The sequence below is a fragment of the Microchirus variegatus genome (assembly GCF_963457635.1).
Source record: "Microchirus variegatus genome assembly, chromosome: 3".
NCBI lineage: Eukaryota > Metazoa > Chordata > Actinopteri > Pleuronectiformes > Soleidae > Microchirus > Microchirus variegatus.
In genome coordinates, this window is record NC_139804.1 from 32,104,537 (window position 1) to 32,128,370 (window position 23,834).

The 23,834-nt window shown below is 40.3% G+C and overlaps 2 protein-coding genes across 2 annotated transcripts; one reads left to right on the forward strand and one right to left on the reverse strand.

Moving 5' to 3' along the window:
- Window positions 1–9,141: 9,141 nt before the first annotated feature.
- Window positions 9,142–20,661, reverse strand: ppp2r1bb (protein phosphatase 2, regulatory subunit A, beta b). Its single transcript, XM_083886521.1, has 15 exons — window positions 20,549–20,661; window positions 19,043–19,133; window positions 18,745–18,845; window positions 18,174–18,406; window positions 17,913–18,060; window positions 17,663–17,818; window positions 17,266–17,380; window positions 17,092–17,162; window positions 15,587–15,721; window positions 13,965–14,138; window positions 13,729–13,789; window positions 11,875–12,029; window positions 10,986–11,128; window positions 10,761–10,852; window positions 9,142–10,660 (listed from the first exon to the last, which is right to left on the reverse strand). The coding sequence occupies exons 1-15, from the start codon at window positions 20,624–20,626 to the stop codon at window positions 10,644–10,646; spliced, it is 1,770 nt and encodes a 589-aa protein (XP_083742647.1). The 5' UTR covers window positions 20,627–20,661; the 3' UTR covers window positions 9,142–10,643.
- A 996-nt stretch (window positions 20,662–21,657) lies between these two features.
- Window positions 21,658–23,723, forward strand: med29 (mediator complex subunit 29; the record flags this gene model as incomplete). The annotated part of the gene is made up of 4 exons (XM_083887143.1): window positions 21,658–21,819; window positions 21,920–21,978; window positions 22,891–22,975; window positions 23,284–23,723. 4 exons carry the CDS (start codon window positions 21,658–21,660, stop codon window positions 23,509–23,511), a joined length of 534 nt encoding a protein of 177 aa, XP_083743269.1. The 3' UTR covers window positions 23,512–23,723.
- Window positions 23,724–23,834: the final 111 nt, after the last annotated feature.

The window sequence follows — 23,834 nt, forward strand, 5'->3', positions numbered from 1 at the left end:
GTATGACATTTTTGTCGAATTTTAGACCCCCAATTTTTTTTTATTTTTTTTTAATGGCAAATTTTGGACGACATAGTATAGTGTGACATTTTTGTCAAATTTTAGACCCCCAATTGTTTTTTGTTTTTTTTTTTTAATGGCAAATTTTGTACGACATAGTATAGTATGACATTTTTGTCAAATTTTAGACCCCCAATTGTTTTTTTTGTTTTTTTTTAATGGCAAATTTTGGACGACATAGTATAGTATGACATTTTTGTCAAATTTTAGACCCCCAATTTTTTTTTTTTTTTTTTTTTAAATGGCAAATTTTGGACGACATAGTATAGTATGACATTTTTGTCAAATTTTAGACCCCCAATTTAAATTTTTTATTTTTTTTAATGGCAAATTTTGGACGACATAGTATAGTGTGACATTTTTGTCAAATTTTAGACCCCCAATTGTTTTTTTTTTTGGTTTTTTTAATGGCAAATTTTGGACGACATAGTATAGTATGACATTTTTGTCAAATTTTAGACCCCCAACTTAAATTATTATTTTTTTTTAATAGCAAAGTTTGGACGACATAGTATAGTATGACGTTTTTGTCAAATTTTGGACCAAAAATGTTTTTCCTTGAAAATTATCAAATTTTGGACCCAAAAATATTTTTAAAAAACATTAGTATAGTATGACTTTTTTTTTTCAAATTTTGGACATTTAAAAAAAACAAAAACAAAAACTAAATTGGATAAAAAAACTTTTGTACTTCTTGGATATTTACTTCTGGATATACGACATACTATATAGTATGACGTTTTTGTCAAATTTGCTTACTAACAATTTCCATCAGGGATCTCAAATTCAAATGACCTGGGAGGCCATTGAGTAGCTCCTGAAAAAAAAAATCATATTGTTCATATTTCACACAAAAGTGTTTGTTTGGATATTTTGAACTGTAAATAGTTCACAATTTAAACATATTTATGATGCCACATGAATAAATCAATAGAAAAAAAAAACATATTAAGTGATGGGCCACATGAAATTGATTTTGTGCTCATTCCTGAAAGTTTGAGACCTCTGGTTCAGATTATGAAATCTCTGAAGTTACCAGTGAAAAGGGAGTTGGAGTCAAATGAACGGAGCCTTTATTTCATATATATATATGTGTGTGTGTGTGTGTGTGTCATTCACTACACATCAGCCAGAGGACAAACTAACTGTTGTGTTAACTGAAAGGATGGATTGAATAATTCATAACCACTGATAAAATAAGTGAAGCCCTGTCAGTGGTTAAGACCACTGATATAACATCATTTCATTTTACCTGTCTCCAAGGCAACCATCTGTCAATGTGAATGAAACTCAAAAAACACCTTTTCTGATGGGTAAAAAAAATAGAAAAAGAAGGGAAGGATGTGTGTGTGTGTGTGTGTGGGGGGGGGGGGTTCTGTCCTGAGTCAGGCTCTGATTGGCTGCTCTGAGGTTTACATCAGAGGGAAGTGGCGATGTGAAAATACATACAGAGCAAAATAGAGGGCTTCAAAATGTCGTCTGAGAGCAGAGGTGGTTACAGAGGTGGTGATCATGGGAGAACACGTCAATCCAATCAGCCCACTCAGACCAGAGAACAGCTAATCCATGGTAATACAGCACCAGAACAAGGTGAGAGCGGGGTGTGTGTGTGTGTGTGTGTGTGTGTGTTCATAGAAAACAGCGTCTCATGTCTTTTCCTGGGATCAGACTGTGCACATGACACACTGTTGATGCAGGGGTTGGGGTGCCACACCAATGTGATAAGTGTGAAACATGACATGGGTCACACCTGACCACAGAGCTCACCTCCGTACACAGCTGCTCAGATTTCAGTCAACACGGCCTCACAGTTTTGCATCTGTTGCCTTGAATGGAACATTGATTTGATGCTGCTGTTGCAAAAAATAATATTAATAATAAAATAAAAAAGGAGAGCCGTGAGGAGGCAGCTGCACACAGGAAACACCCATGAGGAGAAAACAACAACAACAACAACAAAGCCCCTGCTCTGCTATGAGAGGGTAAAAAACACTGTAGGATAACATGTAAAGGGTATTCTTGAACGACTTAAATATTACATTTCCCTAAACGACAGCAGCCATTTGCACTTAAACCTGGTTATTTTTAGAACAGTACGTGTTCAGTGGCAGAGAGACCTCCAGCAGCATGTGTGTGTGTGTGTGTGTGTGTGTGTGTGTGTCACTGAGAGGAAAGAGAAGCTCGTGCAGGGAAAAACACACAAACACTCATCCTCTCCTCTCTCTTTTCTTTCTTTGTTTCGTCCTCTTCTCTGAAATATCACAATATCAGAGGTCTATTCACTCATCAGGCCCAAGCAATGACATCAATGGTTGCCATGGCGACGGGGGGAGGGTAGATGACAACATCCAACTGCGTCTTTTTTTTTTTCCGAGCAGGAGATCACAGCGCTGTTCAGGAGGAGAGCTGCACACACACACACACACATGCTCCAGCTCTAAATGCAGAGGAAAAACTTGTGTGACAAGATAACACACACACACACACACAAATAAAAATAATAATAAAAAAGGACGACTGAGCTTAACATTACAGTCTTTGGAGCAAGACGGTGTGTGATGTGTGTCTATAAAACTTTGGTTGTGAGTAGGTTTTTGCTTTTCCTTTAAATTTAAAGGTCTTTTTGAAGGTTAAGATTAAGGGTGAGGCTTAGACTTCGGTGTGTGAGGGATCGACATCTTCATTCGTCCCTCGTCTCACCTCTAAGCTCGTGCAGATGGACAGAGTCACACCAAAGTGGCTGTAAAAAGCAGCAGCGTCCTGCAGGGACACGAGGACGTCACACACACACACACACACACACACACACACACACACACACACACACACACACACACACACACACACACACACACACACACACACACACACACACACACACACACACATTCTTCTGAGTGAGGAAGGCAGGATAAGGAGGGAAGTGGGGGGTGAGGCGACAAGGTGACGAAAGGAAAAGGAGAGAAGCCAGAGCTCCTCTTCTCCCTGACTGATGTTTGTCGTTTATCAGCCTGAGAGCATTTGACCTCACTGTCTCACTCTGTGTGTGTGTGTGGAGGGGGGGGGGGGGGGGGGGGGGGGGGCTTTGCTTGACTCCTTTCATTATAGATGACAGTCCTGGGAGGCAGCTGCATTGACGTCAGGGGCTGTGACTGCTGAAAATCCCCCGAAATAACAGAGAGAGAGAGAGAAACAGGTTCCTGCTGCTTCATTATTACTCACCTCATGAATGCCTGCACATTTAAGAGGTGGAGCTCCAAGACGTCGTGTCACCACTTCAAGGAATCAGTTCAAAGCTCCTCCATATAACTGTCTTTTTTTTTTTTTAGGTCAGCAGCTTAAAGCACACTGGAGTTTTCAGAGCTACACTCTCTGACTCATTTCTACAGTGGACACTGCAGGAGAAGCAGCAGGTGTCGTCTTCTGCTGCTCTAGATCTTCTGCTGTAGATCATCTGCTGCTGTGGATCATCTACTGCTGTAGATCATCTACTGCTGTGGATATTCTGCTGCTGTGGATCATCTACTGCTGTAGATCTTCTACTGCTGTGGATCATCTGCTGCTGTGGATCATCTACTGCTGTGGATCATCTGCTGCTGTGGTTCATCTGCTGCTGTGGATCATCTGCTGCTGTGGATCATCTGCTGCTGTAGATCTTCTGCTGCTGTGGATCTTCTGCTGCTGTGGATCTTCTGCTGTGGATCATCTACTGCTGTGGATCATCTACTGCTGTGGATCATCTGCTGCTGTAGATCTTCTGCTGCGGATCATCTACTGCTGTGGATCATCTACTGCTGTGGATCATCTGCTGCTGTAGATCTTCTGCTGCGGATCATCTACTGCTGTGGATCATCTACTGCTGTGGATCATCTGCTGCTGTAGATCTTCTGCTGCTGTGGATCTTCTGCTGTTGTGGATCTTCTGCTGTGGATCTTCTGCTGCTGTGGATCTTCTGCTGTTGTGGATCTTCTGCTGTGGATCTTCTGCTGCTATAGATCTTCTGCTGCAACAGTACATCCACAGATGTCCTTCTTCAGATCTCGGTTGTAACGAGTGGTTGTTTGACTCTCCGTCTGATCATACTCCTGTGACCTCTGGCTTCAGTGAGGCTCTTTTGTCTCTGTAAACTCTAAAGATGATCGTGTGTGTGTGTGTGTAAACTCCACTACATCAACAGTAGGTCACCTTGAATCCATGCCTAAACACACTGAGTTGCTAATTAGATATTCACATTAACAAGGAGTTGAACAGAGGCCACGCGGCTGCTGTAGTGGTCAGCACTCTTGTCTTTGCAGCAAGAAGACCTGGGTTCTCTGTGTGGAGTTTGCATGTGTAGGTTTCATCCTGGTTCTCCGGTTTCCTCCTGTAAACGGTGAAACTTTTGGGAGGCAACTCCCATCAGGAAGTGTGAAAACACAGGGAAATGTGCCCTCTGTAAAATAAACACATGCACAGTGTGTCAAATTTAGCATGAAAAACCCTGAACATGAGCATAATGACAATGCTAAACAATACGGAAATAACACAAGCACACACATGACGTCCCCTCTCCCACAGCATGCAGCAGCAGAAGGGGAGAAGTAAGAGCCAGACACAGCCTTAACTTAAACCCCTGTGTCAGGGTAAAATCTAAAAATATATATTTTTTGTGTAATATAACATGAAAAGGGCAAATATCAGGTGTGTAATAAATTGCAATGTATTAAAAATATGCGGCATTAACTTACGGAAGCGTATTGCATTCACTTGAAAAAAAAAAAAAAAATCCTGTTTTTCTCACTAATTAATTTTCGGTTTGATTTTTTGAATAATATTTTTTCTGTTTTTCTGTCTAATTATTTTCCTGTTTTTCGGAGTAATTTTTTTTCTGTTTTTCATGCGAATCTTTTTTCCCTGTTTTTCAGAGTAATTTCTTTTCTGAATTATTGAGAACTCTCGTGAGAACCTCCAACCTGCAAGTGAACAGGAAAATAATTAGACAGAAAAACAGGGGAAAAAATATTAGTCAGAAAAACAGAAAAAAGATTATTCAAAAAATAAAACCGAAAATTAATTAGTGAGAAAAACAGGATTTTTTTTTTTTTTCAAGTGAATTTAAAAGTTTTTAAAAGCTAGTATTTTATTGTTATTTACATTTATATTTTCACATATTTTTAATTACAAGGTTTTTCCATGTTTTTTCATTCATCTTGGGAAAAAAAATAATGGTGATGAACACTGGTTGGAAGGAAGGGCCCCCTGAGAATTTTTGCTTCGGGCCCCTACAGACTCTAGAATCGCCTCTGCATTTGAGGACACACACAAACAGGCAAAATCGGCATATTTCACCATCTTATGGACAAAGCAGCCAATCCTTTGATCTAGAACACAAGCCCTGAAATAGCGCTGTTGTTGAATGAACTCTGAGGAAGGTCCCACAGCAGCACCAATATGCTGACTCACATCATCCTGTGCATTCTACACTTCAGTGTATGTGTATAATGTGCTGTGGTAACGCAGTCAAAGGGCCGGGCAGAGGATTGGGAGGTTCGCTCAGCTCTGAGGGTTTGGGCTAATGGGAGATTTGAGGAGATTATAAATGGGAGCTTGAGATTCTCATAAAGATCTCTGCCAACGTGATTTACTGCCCTAATCCTCGCCGCTGATTGCTCATCCGGGAATCAACAAAAGCAAAGGGTGTTTCCAAAACCTGCTGCATGTGGCAAAAACACAAAGAGCGGAGCAGCGTTAGTGCGGTGACCTTGAAAACTTAAAAAAAAAAAAGATGTGAATGTGGACCCAGCCCTTGTTTTGCAGCTCTCTCTCTCGCTCTGTGTGTGAGTGTGTGTGTGTGTGTGTGTGTCTCTCAGGTGTCAGCTGCAGATCCTGACCTGCTCTGCTCGGCGTGATTCCACAGCACCCACGCTTTCATCTCCACAGCAGCTTCCTACCAGGTCACAGCCGACAAAACAAGACTCCAGGAACACCAGGAATCAATCGCACATTTCCCCCCCCCCGAGGGTCGTAGGTGGCGTCTTTAAAGGAACGGTCTGTAAGATTTAGCGACACACATACTGGTGAAGAACATCCCTGACCTCACACTTCGACTCGACGTGACCAGAGCTGCAACTAACGATTCTTTCCGTAATCGATTAATCTGTCCATTATTTCCTCGATTAATCGTTTGGTTCGTTAAAAACGTTGATCACTGTTTGGAAATGACGATGTTCTCCAATGTCTTTGTTTTTGTCTACAAACCAAAGTGATTCATTTTGTTATGATTTCTTTGCTATGTGGAGCAAAGAAACAGAGGAAATATTCACATTTAAGAAGCTAAAACAATCAGAAATCTTGTTTTAATCATGAAGAAAGCTTCAAACCGATTATCGAAATAGCTGACGATCAATTTAGCAATGGATAAATAATCGATTCATCGATTAATTGTTTCAGCTCTGGACGTGACCTCGGTCTCAGTCGTTTGTTTGTCAGAGGACGATCCACTTTTTCGTTGCAGACTTGTGTTGACATTTACCTGTAATTTCTCCTCTTTGTGACACTCGTCATGAAAGAGATCAAATTTGGTTCTATTCTACGACATCGGTTTGATGTTTTGGAACCAAAATTTAAAAAAAGCAAGATGAGGAGATAAAGAGCAATAATACATTTATGGATTCAGAGTGATATTTAGGTGTGTTAATCACCAGTTGTACTATTACAGCAGTCTAAAATACCATCCATCCATTATCTACTGCTTTATCCTCCACTGGAGGGTCACTGTGCCTATCTCAGCTGACATTGGGCGATAGGCAGGGTGCACCAGTCCATCACAGGGCCACATACAGAGACAAACACAACATTCACTAACACCTACGGTCAAATTTAGAGTGACCAATTCACCTGATCCCCAAATCTGCATGTTTTTGGACTGTGGGAGGAAGCCGAAGAATCTGGAGAAAACCCACGCACACACGGGGAGAACATGCAAACTCCTTGCAGAAAGGCCCTTGTTCCAAAGTTGTTCCAACTTTGTTCCAACAGGGGCTTGAACCCAGGAACCCGGGTCTTCTTGCAAGAGTGCTAACCACTAACACCAACCATGGGCCCCAGCCTAAAAATTGATATGTAAAATAAATGTTAAAGCGCTGGTTAAAGTCCCTCTAGTGGTCATTGTGCTGAAGTTGTTTTTTTTTTGTTTTTAGATAGAGGTCACTTGTTTCTATCAACACTGAGCTAGGGCCAATCTCAGCTGACACAGGTATTTGCAGAGTCAACACACACAGAACTATCGTCAATTCAGAATGTCCAAACTAACATCTGCATGTTATTGCAGTGTAGGAGGAAACCAGAGAACCTGGAGTATTGTGAAAACACTGTGGTACAAAATGGTGGAGCCTCGGTCGAGCCGACCTGCAACAATGCATACAATCAGGTGATTCACACTCACTGTTTTATCTTCAGTTTATGCCAAATGAAAAATAATTGTGTCTGAATTTCACACACTGGTCCTTTAAATGAAATTGTTCCAAAGACAAATGAACACCCGGTGCTTCACCGCAGTCACAGAGGACATAATTAGTCCGTCTTTGATTGTGAACATCACTCTCAGTCCAGTGAGACGACATTCAAGCTATTTTCTTACACTGTAACAAAACACCATGTTTTCTAAAAACACATCATCCCCAAGACTGAGAACGTGAACACGAGGAAAGCCAAGATGAATCCTCCAGGAGAACAATCTGCAGACTTTCACACACGACTATGACCATGATGATTTGACTCTCCAATTTTACAGCAAAAAAAAACAACACATTAAGTGAAAGCTGCGCAGAAATGATTTCATAAGTGTGTCAAGTCCAGACCTCAGACCAGTCTACGGTCTACAGTCTCTGTGGCAGCATTAACACGCCCACTGTGAGAAATACAGGGGGGTCTGGGGGGCTAGAGCCCCCTGATTAACATTCAAAACCCCCTGAAAGCCTCAAATGCAAAATCTGAGGGGGGTCTTACCATATTACAATGTAATTGGAAAACATGTTTCCTAAAGATTTTTGTAATTTCTGTTTTACATATATGATCTACATACTTAATGCACTTTGCATGCATACCTATCCTTTATAACCAGACAACATGTCAATTATTTTGTTTGTAATTTTGGATTTTAATGCTGTCATTAATTGCTTTCCAAATTGTGCCGTGGAAAAGGCCCACACAAGGTCGCAACTGACAGGGAGGAGAGCCAATACTGCAGGGTGGCACCTGGGGTGGTGACACGGTATTGCGCAACAATTGGGAGCTGGGACCACCGATTATTAATGGGTTTTTCACAACACTGAACACACTCACAGAACAACTCAACACACACCACACCAGAGCTGGATTTTCTTTTTTATATAAATAAATGACAAAAGTTGCAGTGTGTACGTGGACGATGAAACACTGACAATGTGTCAATGTGTGCAAATATTTTACAGAACAAGTGGCAAAAAGTACAAGCCCACAAATACAAAGCTGCTTTTACCACCCAACATTATGTTTGTGTTGTTTTTTTAAACCTCATCTGCTTTAACTGATCATAAATGAATAAATGATGTGAACTTGCTGAAGTTCAGTTTCCTAAAACACTTTTCAGTGCATGGATACAAACTTCACTTCCTATTTTATAGCTGCACTTTAACTCGAGTCATTTCCGCAACCCATCTGGAAATAGACATTTTGTTAACGGCTCTAAAAACATAAACCCAATCGTAAACTTTTAACTATAGGCAATGATCTATTTTAGTCACACCTCGCTTTTTTTTTTCTGTTGCTTCATCAACACGGACTCTAAGTGCCTGACGTTTGCAGGAACTGAATATTTCAATGACTCATATTCATTAAAACAGTTCTAATTAAGTGGCTGTTTTAATAGGACCATTTCCTGTTTAGTAAATGGGTAATTACACTGTCGAGAGGCTTTTATGTATTTAAGCAGAGGCTAATTATAAAAAGAGGCTACTCTCATTCCTTTGAGTTACTTTATTCAGATCAAGATACAGTAGTACAGCATCCCAACTGTGGCGAGAATTCAAAATAAAAAATAAAAGCACAGTCTTTGTGATACAGGACAATCAACAATCAAGGTTTATTCAAGAGAACAAAATGAGAGAGGGATGGGGGGTGGGGGGGGGGGAGGAGAGGGGAAGAGCAGGGGAGTTCAGGGAGAGAAAAGTTTCTTTTATCAACACAGACATTACATTTACTCAACCGGCCCATAACCACCCCAGTTCCCACCCACATAATAAAACGAGATGCAGCCTTAGTACACATGCACCAAGTCCCCGATCGCTCTTTCTTTGAAAGCATGCACTTGTTCTCCACTGTGCAGAGATTTGTGAGCTTATGTCTTGACATTCGCTGACCGTATGCTTTTTAAATCTCATGGACAGTGGAGGACTTGATGTACAGGAGAACTGGGTGGCTCTAGGACACAAACAATGCCATGGTTTTAATCCCCCCCATGTCTCTGATAGCTGTAGTCAAATTAGTTTTACTGTTCTAGTAACGTCCAAGTAATAAAGCGTCGCTCACAGAATAACATTGTTTTTTTTTTTTTACAGAGCAGGACAGGTAAAAAAAAGTTTACCCTTACAAACTAAAAGAAAACACCACTGCTAAATCAAGTCATTGGCACACAGATTAAGAGCAATGCTGAGAAGATATTGCAGAAAAATCGACGACTACTTTCCACCCTTTTACGTCAAAAAAAATCACCAAGGATCTGAGAGGATAATTACGAGTAACACTTGAAAACTGAGCTGGTCTTCAACTCCAGACAGAAGTAATTCATTTGTCTGAGCAGAAGGGCAGATTAGTCTGGTAGAGTAGGGTTGGACACTACACATGCAGTTATTGACACCACCCTCATTCATGTTTTGTCAGGACTTTGTACAGAAAAACCCCATGAGGCATTTAGAACACAGCAGGTTTGGTCTGATGGAAAAAGACAAGCTCAGACCTTTCAGTCAGTTTTCTGTAGAGCCACACCAGTGTCTCGGAGAAGAGCGCAACCAAAGGGTGGATGCCGGAGTAAGCTTAGCAAAATACACAGCTTGTTGCTCCATCTGCTTTTCTAAGTTTGCGTCTAGCACTGGGAGGGAAGTGCAGCAGCACAGAAGAGAGCGAGAGCGCAGCCCAAGGTGCGAGCTGGCGAGCGTGGACATGTGGTTAGCTGTTAAGGACTGTGGCAGAAGTACAACAGTGGCCAAAGATTGGGGAGGAGGAAAGGGAGGAATGTGAGACGGGCTCTGGTTAGCGATGTCTAGCTAGTACAGCAGCACATTGGTCAGCATGCACCACTTAAGTCAATTCACCATACTCTGCCTTTGTTAAAGCATCCATTTACAGCAAACAGGAAGGTTAACAAAGAAGCTTGCGTTATGCCTGGACATGGACTACCATTGAACAGTAAAAAAAAAAAAATGAAGAAAAAGTATTACGGTTAAAACAATTGCTAACAGCTTTCTCTATACATTTATCAGTTGTTCCTGAACATCAATAAATATCTTGTAAAAGTGTTTGCGTTGTTGTCGTTCGGGTGGTCGTCTGGTTCAGTCATGGTGGGTTGATTATGACAGGGCCAGAACTGCATAGAAGAGAACAGTAATATTCAGAAAAACACATCAGATGTGATGTGTGTGATATTTTACGGTTCATATCTAGTGGAAGATGAGAGAAAAGCTCACCACTGATGGCTTCCTGGGCAAAGTACTTGACATCCATGTCTGTGTCTGTGGCCAGCCTCTCCAGGACTGGCTTCACCTCGGCCTGAAGGGCACTTGGGGACAAAGACAGAGGAGCACAGTGTGAGGACAGGCTGCCCGACTGCGGCCAAAGTGATCATCGCCATTATCGTGAGTATTCATCGAGCAGAGGCAACATCTGCTGCTACAACGAGAAAATCCACGTACTTGCTGTCAAGGTAGGGGCCAATCTTCTGAAGAGACTTGGCCACGTTGAAGCGGACATTGGCCACCTGGTCATTGGACATCTTGAGGACGACTGGCAGCATATGCTTAGTGGTGATGTCCTGGCCACATGCCTGAGACAAAGCCTGAGACATCACAGCAGGTTAATACAGGTGTCAATAATGAACACAGGGTTCCCACACCATGGTTGACATCTAATTCAAGGACTTTTCAGGACCAACTCCCTCAGATTCAAGGACTGAATCGGCTGACAGCTTAAGATCGGAGGGAAACCTATAAGAGCTGCTTCGCTCATGGAGTCCAATTTCATGGATCTGCAGCACGCTCTGCATCTGTCTTACCTAAGTTCCGAAGGACAATAATTGTCCAGTGTGTAATTTTCTTTGGTGAGCCAGAGATCTTGGAAATGTTCATTTCCCAGGCATCACATAATTAGTTCTCTCTTGCTTAACATTACTCGCTTATTGTTCTCCATGGAATCTCACGTCAACAGCAGCGGAGAGTGTCCACAACACCGTTAGTAATTAAGACTCAACGCTAGTTCTGTGTAGGCCTAGTCTACGTACATCAATCAATGCAGGACATAAAACAGTGGGTAGCGTCGTACCAAATGAGGGCACATCGATGGTGGGAAAAATTTACTTAAATATCAGCTTAACTTCTTTTTTGCACAAAATTCAAGCACTTTCATATATAGGGATTAACTTTCAAGGATTTTAAGAATGTGCGAACTCAAACACTTACAGGCAATGGACAAATACTTTTAAAGAGGAAAAAATACACTTTCAGATACACAGTTTTAAACCATCAATAACAACATTCAGGAAGTAGCCACAAGGGTGTGTTATGGGAAGGTCGGCTGTTGACTCACATTGATGCAGAACAGAGTGGTCATTCTGTGGAGGTAATTGGGGTCGTTGGCCATGCCCAGCACTTTGGGCACAATGGTGTTCTGAGCCCATTCAGCTCCAAACTTCTCCACCAGTTTGGTCAGATTACAGGTGGCTGCCTCACGGATGGCGTACACTGGAGGATTACAGTGACAACATTAGTAACATTATTATTATTATCATTATTAATAATAACAAATGCTGGAAACCTGTGACTGCAAAATGTGATTAATGAACATTTTTGCAAAGATGAGGTGAAACCTTTCACAGTCATTTCTCAATTTCATTCATCACTAAATATTATTGCTGCTTGACTGAAAGCCCAAAGCTAAAGACCAAACTCACAACAAGGTCAAAAAACACAATTTCATCAGTTAGGTAAATAGATTGAGAAGGATCTGGCCTGATTTCTATAGTCCTGTATTTATTTAAAATACTTATGTAAGGGTGGTACATCCTTAATCTCAGATATACACACAGACACACACACATCTGAACAGAAACTCACACCAGCAGCATTCCAATGATGTAACCCAGCTGGGCCTTTGTCCTCATAAGTGAGTGCATATCTCTAAACCGATAAATTGCAAAGCTCTTCCAGCATTTTAACATGACCTGCTCAAATATGAACTAAAAGGGGCAACACTGCAGTTTTAACTGCATTGTAAACACACAGCATTGAAGGTGTGGTCTTAAAAAATGAGGTGAACATGCGTAGGTTACGTTATACATTCAGAAAGTAAGGCGAGGTGAAGCAAAGTGACAATAATCCAGACATTGTACTAGAGGACGGAGAACTACAGAGAATATAATCCCTTACATTTTTCTGGAATAAATAGGCTGTCGGATTGCCACAATTCACCTTTAACCATTCAGGTCAGGACACACTGGATGTGTGTGCAGCCTGTGACGCCATGTCTGCCACACCTCTGTTATTCACACAGAGAGCGTGTCTGCCACAAGTCTCTTGTGGAGCAGCTGCTATGCTTTACACAGGGTTTGCCTTTGAAATTGCCATAAAAGTATTCTGTTAATTATGACTCTGTGCTCAACTAAATGCCTGGACTGTAGAGAATGACGCTGAGCAAGGGGCGGTTCTGCAAGTGTTTCACAATAGAAGCTGTGCTGAACAAAATAAATGAATTCAAGGAACCTAAATTGCTTTTACTCTGAAATGGATATATTAAGGGTTATTTTTTTTCCGCATGTGACAGACAGTGAAATGGTAGAAAATGGATGGACAGAATGTTTAACTACATGAGACACAGGAAAAAGTAGGTAAGAACTATGTTCCCAAGAACAAGAAGCATAAGAGTATGAATCTGATATGAGCACATTTCTTTTTTTAGAAAACAAAATACTACTAACGTATTCATTTCTGTTTAAAGGTGGGGCAATTGTAATGCAATAGACTGTCAGATTCAGCTCCCCGGGGACCACTAGCTGTCTGCTCTGTGCGTGTGTGATAAAAAGAAATGATATCATGCACAACACTGGGTCTGCAAGTAAAAAAGAAAGAAAGCCGTACTACCCAAAACAGCACAAATGGAGTCTCTGCAGTGGAAGTATGAGCTAGCACTAATAATCTTTCTTGGAGCCATGTATAAATAAATCATGTGGGTAAGTCAGCCAATACATCTCAAAGAAGGTAATAAACATCCTCTGCATTTCAATATGAAAGAATGAGATGACGACCTGAAAGGTGGACTGTGTATGGAGGGTGGAGCTACTGAAAGGAGGAGTGTGTCTTAAAATGCTTCCTTCACCTTTGAGCAATCACATGACATGGCAGTACATTCATTTAATATACTTCATTTGATAGCAACTGAACTTACCATGATCAATAAGCCAGGCCATACAAAGAGTGTTGAGCTTCTCGTCAAAGAATTCCACTCCCTGAGGAAACAAAGACGCTAATTAGAGTGATTTCCTGGATGTTTACAGTTAAAACGTGGCCTGATGAACCCTGTGAGCATTGCACATATTTCTGGGTGTACACATGGTACTAATTACAAAAATGTTGACTGTATTTTATAATAATTTCAGCTGTCTTCCTCGTCTCATGACTCACCAGCTGTCCTGCCAACAGGGGCATATACTCTATGATGGCGAGGCGGACCCTCCACTTTGCATCCTCTGCCAGTTCCACAATGGCCGGCAGCAGAGACTGGGAGAGCTGACGGATGCCGATTACCTCATTCACACAATCTAGATTAGAGATGATGTTGAGACGCACCTCAGGGCACTGTGACAGAAAATAAAGATTAATTAATTAGGGCCACAACTTAGGATTCATTTCATAAGCAATTCATTTGATGATCATTTCCTCCATTAATCAATTTGTTGTTTCGTTTTGCCAAACCTCAAAATGATAATGTTCTCAAATGTCTTGATTTAACCATAAACAAAAATGATTTAGTTTTAACCATTTTTGTTACATGGAGCAAAGAACCCAGAAAATCTGAGAACTTGTTTGATTTAACAAACACAAACACTGCAGATTCATTTAGTAATCTATTAAATGATGCTGCATCAGAAGTTACAGCAACATGACATTCTGTGAAATCGGTATATCAAATAACTATAGCGCTATTGTTTATTCTCTCTTAAGTTAAGAATCCTACGCCATGAAACAAAACTGACCATGCAGTTTTATCTAGAACCATGTAACCCAGATATGGTTTCAAAATAAAAATTTGGACAGGATGTTAACAACTGGCGCACTTCAACAAAACTATTTATGGGTTATCTTAGCCTTTAACTACATCATAGAAAAAAAAAACAGAGCAGTGGCCTTAAACTGAGTTTCAAGTAAATCAGGCTCATGGATGAACGCTCGCTCCATTTAAAACCATCCTCAGACAGATGCACCTTGAATAACAGAAATTTGAAAGTCAAAGCCGAGTCTGCACAGTAAACTCATACGACATTTTTGATCTTGAATTTTTGCTGCGAGGCACTGGGTCAACATTAAATAGAACTAAGGAGGATCTGACAGCCTCCAGCCTTTCAAAATATTTACACATCATTGCAGCTAACCTGACAAACACGTCAATGGGCAAATCAACGTGATGTTTGCTTCATACTCATTTGACAAGATGTGATTAAGTTATCTTTGTTCTAGAAGGGACAATTAACCATAAATAAGAATGTACAAGGACATTTACCCAACTAAAAACTCAGACAACTGTGACAAACAATTAATTAAAAAGGTGTGTCTAATAGTGATAGTCAAGAATGTGCAAAGCAGACCGATAAAGAGGACGCTTAACATAAGCAGAAAAGTTGCTTTGTTTAACCAATTCTAACCAGTAAACAATTACATTTACAACTATAAATATGCTTGAAGACATAACGTATATTTAGCGTCCAGCTGACTGTTACGTCTCAGTCTCAAGCCAGCTATTCAGTCTTCTAATTGTAAAGTCTCAGTCTGGTTGCCAGTGGCATTAATCATCCTCCTACCCAGCCAGTTGGCAAACAGGTTCATCTGTTAGCAGTGACAAAATGGCTTTGTAGGTCTCAGATACGTTGATCATTTAAGTTCAAAGTAGACAGTCAAAGTTAAATGCATCACAACTTTTGTTGTAAATTACTGTTGTTACCAAACCAATAACTGTGTAAAGAATTGCCAGCTGTACAACATATAACAGAAAAACTGAGTGCATGATTGCAAGTCTGCATTTCCTTTACCTCGTCCTTGAGCTGAGCCAGGAAGAGAGGCAGTAAGTGCTCTATTGTGTTGTCCTTGCCCAGGATGGTTGACAGGCCCATAATGACCGAGGCCAGGGCTGATTTCACATGTTGGTTGGTGTCTGAAACAAGTTCCTGGTCAGAGACAGGACAAACAAGACAGACAAGACAAAGAGATCAGCACAAATAAACAGCTGAATAGCAGAACATTTGTAAATGACCATCATAACTACCACTATAGATCACATAATTCACCAGGGTCTACAAAGGAGGAGGGTATAATCAGGTTTCATGTAAATACACAGCAAAGTGGACTTTAGTCTAATGTAGTCATAACAAATATCGACAGTAAGCGGAGTACATATGATGGGGATAGAGGAAATGGCATAAAATAACCACTGTCATTAATAACTGAACAAACCAACAGCACATAGAAGCCTTTCCTATACGAATGTGTGCCTTTAAAAACAAAACAAATAGTGAAAAAACACTATTCTATTGATTCAGAAATCTGCATTACCATTACCATGGCTATGATGAATCTAACCATCAATGATGTAAGAATATCTAAATGAGTATGTTCTTCTAGTCAGATTGCAGTTGAACAAAATACAACAGTGCCACCTGCTGCCCAAACTCTGACACAGCAGTTCCTACCCAAAGGTTTTTGCAAACAGCTAACAGAACATGCAGAACATTCCAACACACAATTCTCAATATTATAATCTTTTTGCCAATGGTTGGTAAACAAAAACAATTCTGGTCAATATGATTTTTTACCAGCCACAAAGCTGGCAAGTGCATCCTATTGATCAAGTCACTGCAACTGTAGGAGAGTCCTCAACATTTAACATTCAATAAGTGCATTATTTAATTTTTATTTGATGTATGATGCTTCCAAAGCTTGAATCAAACAAATTTACGAGGTTGCCACAGTGGATCACCTGCCTCCATCTTGCTTCATCTTTTGCGTCCACTTCTGTTACAACAATTGTCCCCATGTCCTTCACAACATCCTGTGCTCTTCCTCTTTTTCTCCTGCCCGGCAGCTCCCATCTTCAACATCCTTTAAATTATGTCTAGCTATCATTGTCTTGTTCCCAGTGGATACCTCCAACTTTTCAAGGCTCTCTTAAAACGCCCTAATTCTATTAAAATGCAAGCTTGCCACCGAACCTTTAAGTAGGGCTGCCACTGTAACCGCAAAAATGAAACACTGCCATAAGAAACAAGACCATATAGAAGATTACAGCCACTGGGACAACCACAGCCTTGTATCCAGACTGATTCAGACAGAAATAATGGCATCTGCAATGGCAGCTAAACAGGTGCCACATCAGCCCTACTGGTAAGACATAGGTTGCAAACAAACTTTAATTCAAGAGGAATACTATAAAATGTGTATCTCAAACAGTTTCCATGCTAAGTAAATCAGAGGCAAAAAAAAAAAATCAAACTGAGAAGCGAAGCACCAGAGAGGAGAAATATATGTAGATATTTTTTACCTTGACACAGGGCAGAATGTGAGTCATGATGATTTGCTCGCGATTATCCTCTGGAAGGTTCTCGCAAAATTCTGACAAAAACAAAAAGTTGTCCTCAATAAATTATGAAACCCAAAAGACCAACAACTTACTCAAATTATGCAACTAAAATATTTTTTTTACTTGTGTACTAACCTTTGACCTTGTTAGCTGCAGCAGCACGGACCTCAGCTTCACAGTCCTTCAGAAGGTTCTGGAAGGCTGGGACCAAATCGTTCTTGGTGATCTCTGGCCCCACTGCTTTCTGGAGCTATGATCAGAAAACAAAATATGAGATTATCCATGCATGGTAAACGGCAATAAAAGACAAAATGGACAGGTCTTTGACACTACATGCGAGAAAGATTGCCATGTTTAATGTTTTTTTTTTTAAGTCTGTAGGTTTATTTCATTTATGCCACAATAAACACTTAAAAATAGAAAAGTTGTAGCTTGCCAAGACATTATATGGGCTTCATGACTGTTCATGAAGAACCTTAAACGGGACCCATCTTTAACAACAAAGGAAGTCGAGAAGGGTAAAGCTGCTTACTTCAGAGAACTTGTCCGCAACCATGTAGCGAACCCTCCAGGACTTGTCCTCTGCAGCTTGGCGCAAGGTCGGCATCACCAAGGTCTCCAGGTCCTCCTGAGGCAGCAGTGTGGCAATGCTCACACAAGCCTCCACTGCCAGCAGCCGCACAGAGTCCTAATGGAGAGAGGTAACCAATAAGTTTGTCTGTCTCAGGGTTTTATAAAATCAGTGTTTATGATTGAAAGGGATGAATAAAAGTCAGTCATACCTGCTCATCAGAAGCCAGAGCAGTGAAGAGGGAAATAATATCACTTTTTACATAATCAAGCTCCAGGACTTTAGCAAACTCCCCCAGTTTAGATGCTGCAGCACGACGAACCATAGGTGTGTCATCTGAACACAAGGTGCGAAAATGCCTGGTGAAAAAGAACAAAACCAAACCATGTTAGAAGACAATCACCACAGACCTACATTAAATAACATGCCAACACCATGTGCATTACTATAAGAAAGAATTCAAGCCACTTACTGGCGAATCTCAGCCTTGACAGTGCTGGACACACGAGGATAACACACACTAAACAGGCCGCAAGCAGATGTGCGAGAAGTGAACCAGTCACCACTGGCCAGCCGCTTGACCAAGGGTTCAAAGTGGACCTCCAGGTCAACTGGAGAGTGCTCCTCAGAGATCTTCCGCAGTGACTCCACAGCTTTGTCTCTGACTACTGTTTCTTCCACAGTGGCAAGGCTCTCAAGAGGAGGCTGTGTATTAAGGAGGGGTGGATAAAGTTAACAGAGGTATGCGTTTAGTATCAACACATAATACATTCTACTGTAATATTATTTAAAAGTGTAGTTCAAATTACATTTTCATCACTGGGGAATGACAGTGATAATGAAAAGCATTGTGTTTACTTGAGGGGGAAATACCTCAGACATTCTCAAAAGCACAAAATAGTAATCGCAATAAAAATGGCAGTCTATCATGTCAGCAACGTTGACTTGTAAGACTTCCTATTTCTACGATAGTGCACGCAAATGTGTCCTTGAATTAGCACATATTTGCATTAATTCTCTGATTTATATATCATCAAACTTACCAGGAGACAGTGGACATATTCTGGTCCTCCCACCAACATAGTGAAATTGCCAAGCTGCTCTGCCAATGCCAAGAGTACTTCATCTTCATCATAGATGGTGTCTAAAAGATGACAAAAGACATCAAAAAAAAAAAGTGTAATAAGTTCTGGAAGTGCAACATTGTTGATTTAAAACATATCACTTGTCACATTCAACCTGTCTTTCTGTATCACTCTTTATTGTAAATGACACTTAGGTCACTGGGGTGTCCTTGTGACATGTCATGGGTTTAGTGAGTAATGTGATTGACTTTATTACCTGTGAGAAAGGGAAGGAGTTCAGTACGAGTCCTCTCTACTCCGAGCGCCAGAGCAATTGTGGACAGCTTCTTAATGCTGTTCAGTCGTAACTGCAGGCAAAATAGTCAAAACGTTAACCACATTTAGGGAAATCATAATCCAAAAATCGATTCATAATTACCATCACATGCTGTTAGCCCAAGTAGAAGTTACGAGAAAGCAGCTTTTTGTTTATTTAAATCACCCTTAGTTATGGCATTGTGACAGTGGCTACATCTCCTGAGGTCCTTACAAGCCTTTAAATTATTTTTGAGCAAACAAAAGATGTTTCAGCAGAAACATGTTCATATTAACAAAAAGCCAACAAATAATATCATGTAACCAACATGAAATCAAAACCTCTCTATATCAAGTCAATATTTAACTAAGAATATGAATCATGTGCGATGATGGATCACCACATCCATAAAACATTTCAAAAAAACATTTCTCGTGTGTAAATAGCTTAAGACTAGACATTTTGTTTTTCAATAAAGTAACTTAATGAATTCCATATCACCATTGTTTGATAACCGCCTAGTGAATGCAACTATTTTAACATAGAGGCAACATAAAATTACCTTTGGAAGCATGGCAAGAAAAATAATGATGACTTGATGACTGTCTAACAAACAAATTATAGACAATACAGTGATGGGCAATAGAGCATATTATCACACAGTGATGAAAAGCACGTACAATAAGTAAATGGTGTTGACTTTCTATTATTGTGATAATCAAGAATGGAGCTAAACAATATTTCACGTGAGTGATTTGAACATCTTTTCTAACTTTCAAGGTTTGGATTACATGTTTTAAATATGCTACGATATTTACTTCTTCATTCTAATCTAACTAAAAACAATACTACATAATCTAATATCCCAGGTGCCATAAAAAGTGGCAGTCATTGCCACTTTTTATGGCACCTGGTAGACTTCACTGCTCTGGGTTAAATTAATGTCAAACGTGACCCCCGATTCTGTTTTAGCGCTTATCTGTGTCTTCGTCATAGGTGGCTAGCTAGTGTTAAACAGCGTTTCAAATACCAATGGATTACAATGGTGTGCGTGAATAAATAAATTAAGTGAAAGAGTGACCGGGTTAATATAGAAATGCCTCCACTGCGGCCTTGGGCGTCCCGTTGTTGTGATTGCTAAAGTGGCGATTTAGCTTGCACACTGACGCTAGCGCTAAACTAAAACACGGTAGACTTGGCTCGTCTCATCCACTCACTCTTTTACGTTCATGATTTAGTCGTTACAAGTCTCACCAGCGTAAAATAATATACGTTAAGTGCTTCACTAAAATCAACAACCAACTACTTTGATAGGACAGGGTGCGCCCGGCATACAAATCCAGATAGGCCTGGGCAGGGTATGAACGCTAGCTAGCATGTTTGCTAGTTAGCGTTCATACATACGACATACGCTAAAATTTACTCATAAACATAAACGGCGACTAAAGACGAAACTAATATTGTTACCTGGACATCTTCATTTCGCAGTTCGTCAATGAGAACGGCGATAGGGTAGAGAGAGTCGTCTCCATCAGCTCCTGCCATTTTGGATACTGTTGCAGTTACCGAATGGCGCTGCTGTGCTCGACTACGGGGTTTCTGCCAGAGAACAGCGGCTGCAGGGCCCTCCTCCTCTGCTGCTGCCTTCAAGGAGCCACGGAAAAAAGAAACGCTAAGACAACAACTCGGTCAACGATATCAAAATGAAAATCAAACGAGACTAATGGAAAGCACGTATTAACTAAAAATGTTGACACGTGTCATAGATGTAACAATAAATACATAAAATACTATTGATAGGATCAAAGGCAGGTGAAATGTGGAATTATCTAACTTTTCACATTAGACAGGCCTATTCCTGATTGTTTTAAAACCCTTAAAACTCACCTCTTTTCATTTGTTTAAATTGTTGATGTTATTTCCATTTAATTGTATTATTTGTTTTCATTTGATCTGTTTAATTGTGGTTTATTGTTCGGCTGTTGCTTTTACTATTACTTTTATCCACGTGTTTATGTCTTTAAAAAAAAAAAAGCTTCTATGCGTTTTATCTATTGTGTCTTTTATATATGTACACCACTTTGCTTTACATTGCTTTACAAATAAAGTTGGATTAGATGCACCTTTCATCCAATATGGTCCTGATATCTGGGACGAGCCAAGAAGAAGAAGCGGTCTGGTGCGAGTAAGATGTGCAGCAGATAAATGTGTTTTTAAAAGTAAGTCTTTCTTCATTGTTTTTGATTTCAAGATTTGAAGAGGCGCTTTTATTTTGAAAAAACACCGCACCGGATATTACATTATTTTTCGGTAGTGCGTCGGCGACATCGAAGTGAAGGATAATATATACAGTATATAATAATATATATTTACATATATTCATACACACACATATGTATTTATTTTATATATTTATATACATATATATAAAAAACCAGCAGTAGTAGAATTGCTAACATTTTGATCCACACTCCACACCAGATGGTGGCGATAATGCTCGGGTCAGGGTTAAATCGTTGTTTGCTAAACCACCATAAACTCTCAAAAGAAGAAGAAGTGCGTCAGTGCCGGACAAGATGGCGTCTCAGCAACAGCAGCCCGGCGGGCCGATGTCTCAGCCTGGATTACAGCAGCCGTCACTACAGCAACAACAACAGCAGCAGTTGAATCAACAGCAAGACTTTGACCCGGTTCACAGATTTAAGATGCTCATTCCTCAGCTAAAGGAGAGTCTGCAGGTACACGATGCTGCTTCCAGCCAAACACTGACGTCACAAACATCTGTCCACACTATCATTTAATGTTGGTTTGTTTCACATGTTACGTTTTCATTTTCAGAATGTCATGAAGATCGCATCGCTGAATTTGGCCCATAACACGGCAATTGACAACGGAATGTGAGTAGCCTGGTTTGGGGGACACATTTTACATCAATGCTGTTTAGCCCTGGTCCACAAAGAGGGTTTAGTGCAGGGGTCTCAAGCTCAAGTGAAGCTGGGGGCCACAAGAGCTTCATGTCTGGTAAGGAGGGGCCAGGAAAGTGGGAAAAAACAGCAACACTGGGTGATGTTAGTTTAAAACTATACTGGGATATTATTGTGATATAGCAATAACGTTTGTGGCTATATTTTACAGTAGTACAGTATACAGCAGAAAACATATTTATGATGAAAAAATTATATTAAACTAAAACACATTAAATTGATAGAAGGGCTGCATTTGAGAGCCTGAGTTTGTGAAGGTCTGTTGTGGAAACTATGGATTTGGTTTGAGAAAAGTGAATCACTGTGACTCTGATCTAACTGATCTCTTACAGTCTATTATTATTCGTCATCATGTTTTCTTCAGCTTGTTGTACATCTAAACACTCTTTATTTTGTATTTTTAATGGCATGATCTTTTATGATAATATAAGTGCAACTAGGAGACGAGAGAAAGCACCCAGAGAGTCCAAACCTCTGCTGAGCCTGCTCTGTTTGAGTCAAATACACTTCCCTGTCTAATAATTTCTGTTGGAACATGTGGCATAGAAATGTAATCTTTGACTTAATGAGCCTTTTCTCCAGTTCAGGCTCATTCACATGAGCCACATTATCTCCACATATGAATATTTGTAGCTCAGGTGGATTAAAAATGGAAGCTATGCTCTTTAATATCTGCAGTATAATCCATAAATGATCATGGGTTAACTGGGATAACGTGATCTGGGTTTCCCACCATAGGGTTTTTCATCTTGTACTTGGTTGAACCAGCTTTCTCTTTCTTTCTTTTTTTTTAAAGCTTCTTTTTTTCTGTTTCTTTTGTCTCAGTAAAAGCAGCGATGGCTCTGTGCAGCGCTTTGACAAAAGCTTAGAGGAGTTTTATGCCCTCTGTGATCAACTGGAGCTGTGTTTGGTAAGACTTTAGACTTCAGATTAAAACATAAATTACAGTCTTTACAACATTTATCACAAAAACAATGACATGAATACAAATAAATGCCATAATCATCTCCCGCATTGGCTTGAGCTTATTATGTATCAGCTAAATAATTAGATTAGATGACTTTATTGTCATTACACATGTCACAGATGCAAGGTAAACGAATGCAGAAGGCATATATGGTTAAGAGAATAAATAAATATGTTTTGATTTAGAATTAGATATGAACTGAGCGTGAGTTTTAGACATGACAATACTAAGACTGTATCTCATGTGTGCAGCGGCTGGCCTATGAATGCCTTTCCCAGAGCATCGACAGCGCCAAACATTCACCCAACCTGGTACCGACGGCCACCAAGCCTGACACGGTGCAGACGGAGTCCATGTCTTACGCCCAGTACCTCGGCATGATCAAGTCCCAGATCTCCTGCGCCAAAGATATCCACAATGCTTTGCTGGAGTGTTCCAAGAAGATCACAGGAAAGGGACAACCGCAGGGAATGATGTGATGCCGCACGGACTATTCTGAACCCACTTTCACAAAGACTATGGAGACGCACAGAGGTCTCACTTTTGCTTAATTTCTTATATTCTACATCTTCTTCCTTTTTTAAAAATGTACCGTATGTTCCTTGTGAGAGTGCTGTGTAAATATTTCCAGCCAAGTCATGTCCTGAGATAACCAGCAGGTGGTAGCAGAGTTGCACTAGCCACCTTGAATATTCACAGGTCTTTGGTAACTTATTTGTACTGGAACATTAAAACCTTTCTACAGACGCTGATTTTCCCCCTCATTATTCACGATGTACAAAAGACGGATCGTCTTATCTAG

What these genes read in the sequence shown, in the direction of transcription:
- ppp2r1bb (XM_083886521.1), bottom strand. Translation starts at nt 20,626, where the DNA reads ATGGCAGGAGCTGATGGAGACGACTCTCTCTACCCTATCGCCGTTCTC. An exon ending in ACTCCTTCCCTTTCTCACAG is followed by an intron (nt 18,846 to 19,042) that starts GTAATAAAGTCA and finishes GTCATCTTTTAG; the next exon opens with ACACCATCTATGATGAAGAT. An exon ending in GTCAAGGCTGAGATTCGCCA is followed by an intron (nt 18,061 to 18,173) that starts GTAAGTGGCTTG and finishes CTTTTTCACCAG; the next exon opens with GCATTTTCGCACCTTGTGTT.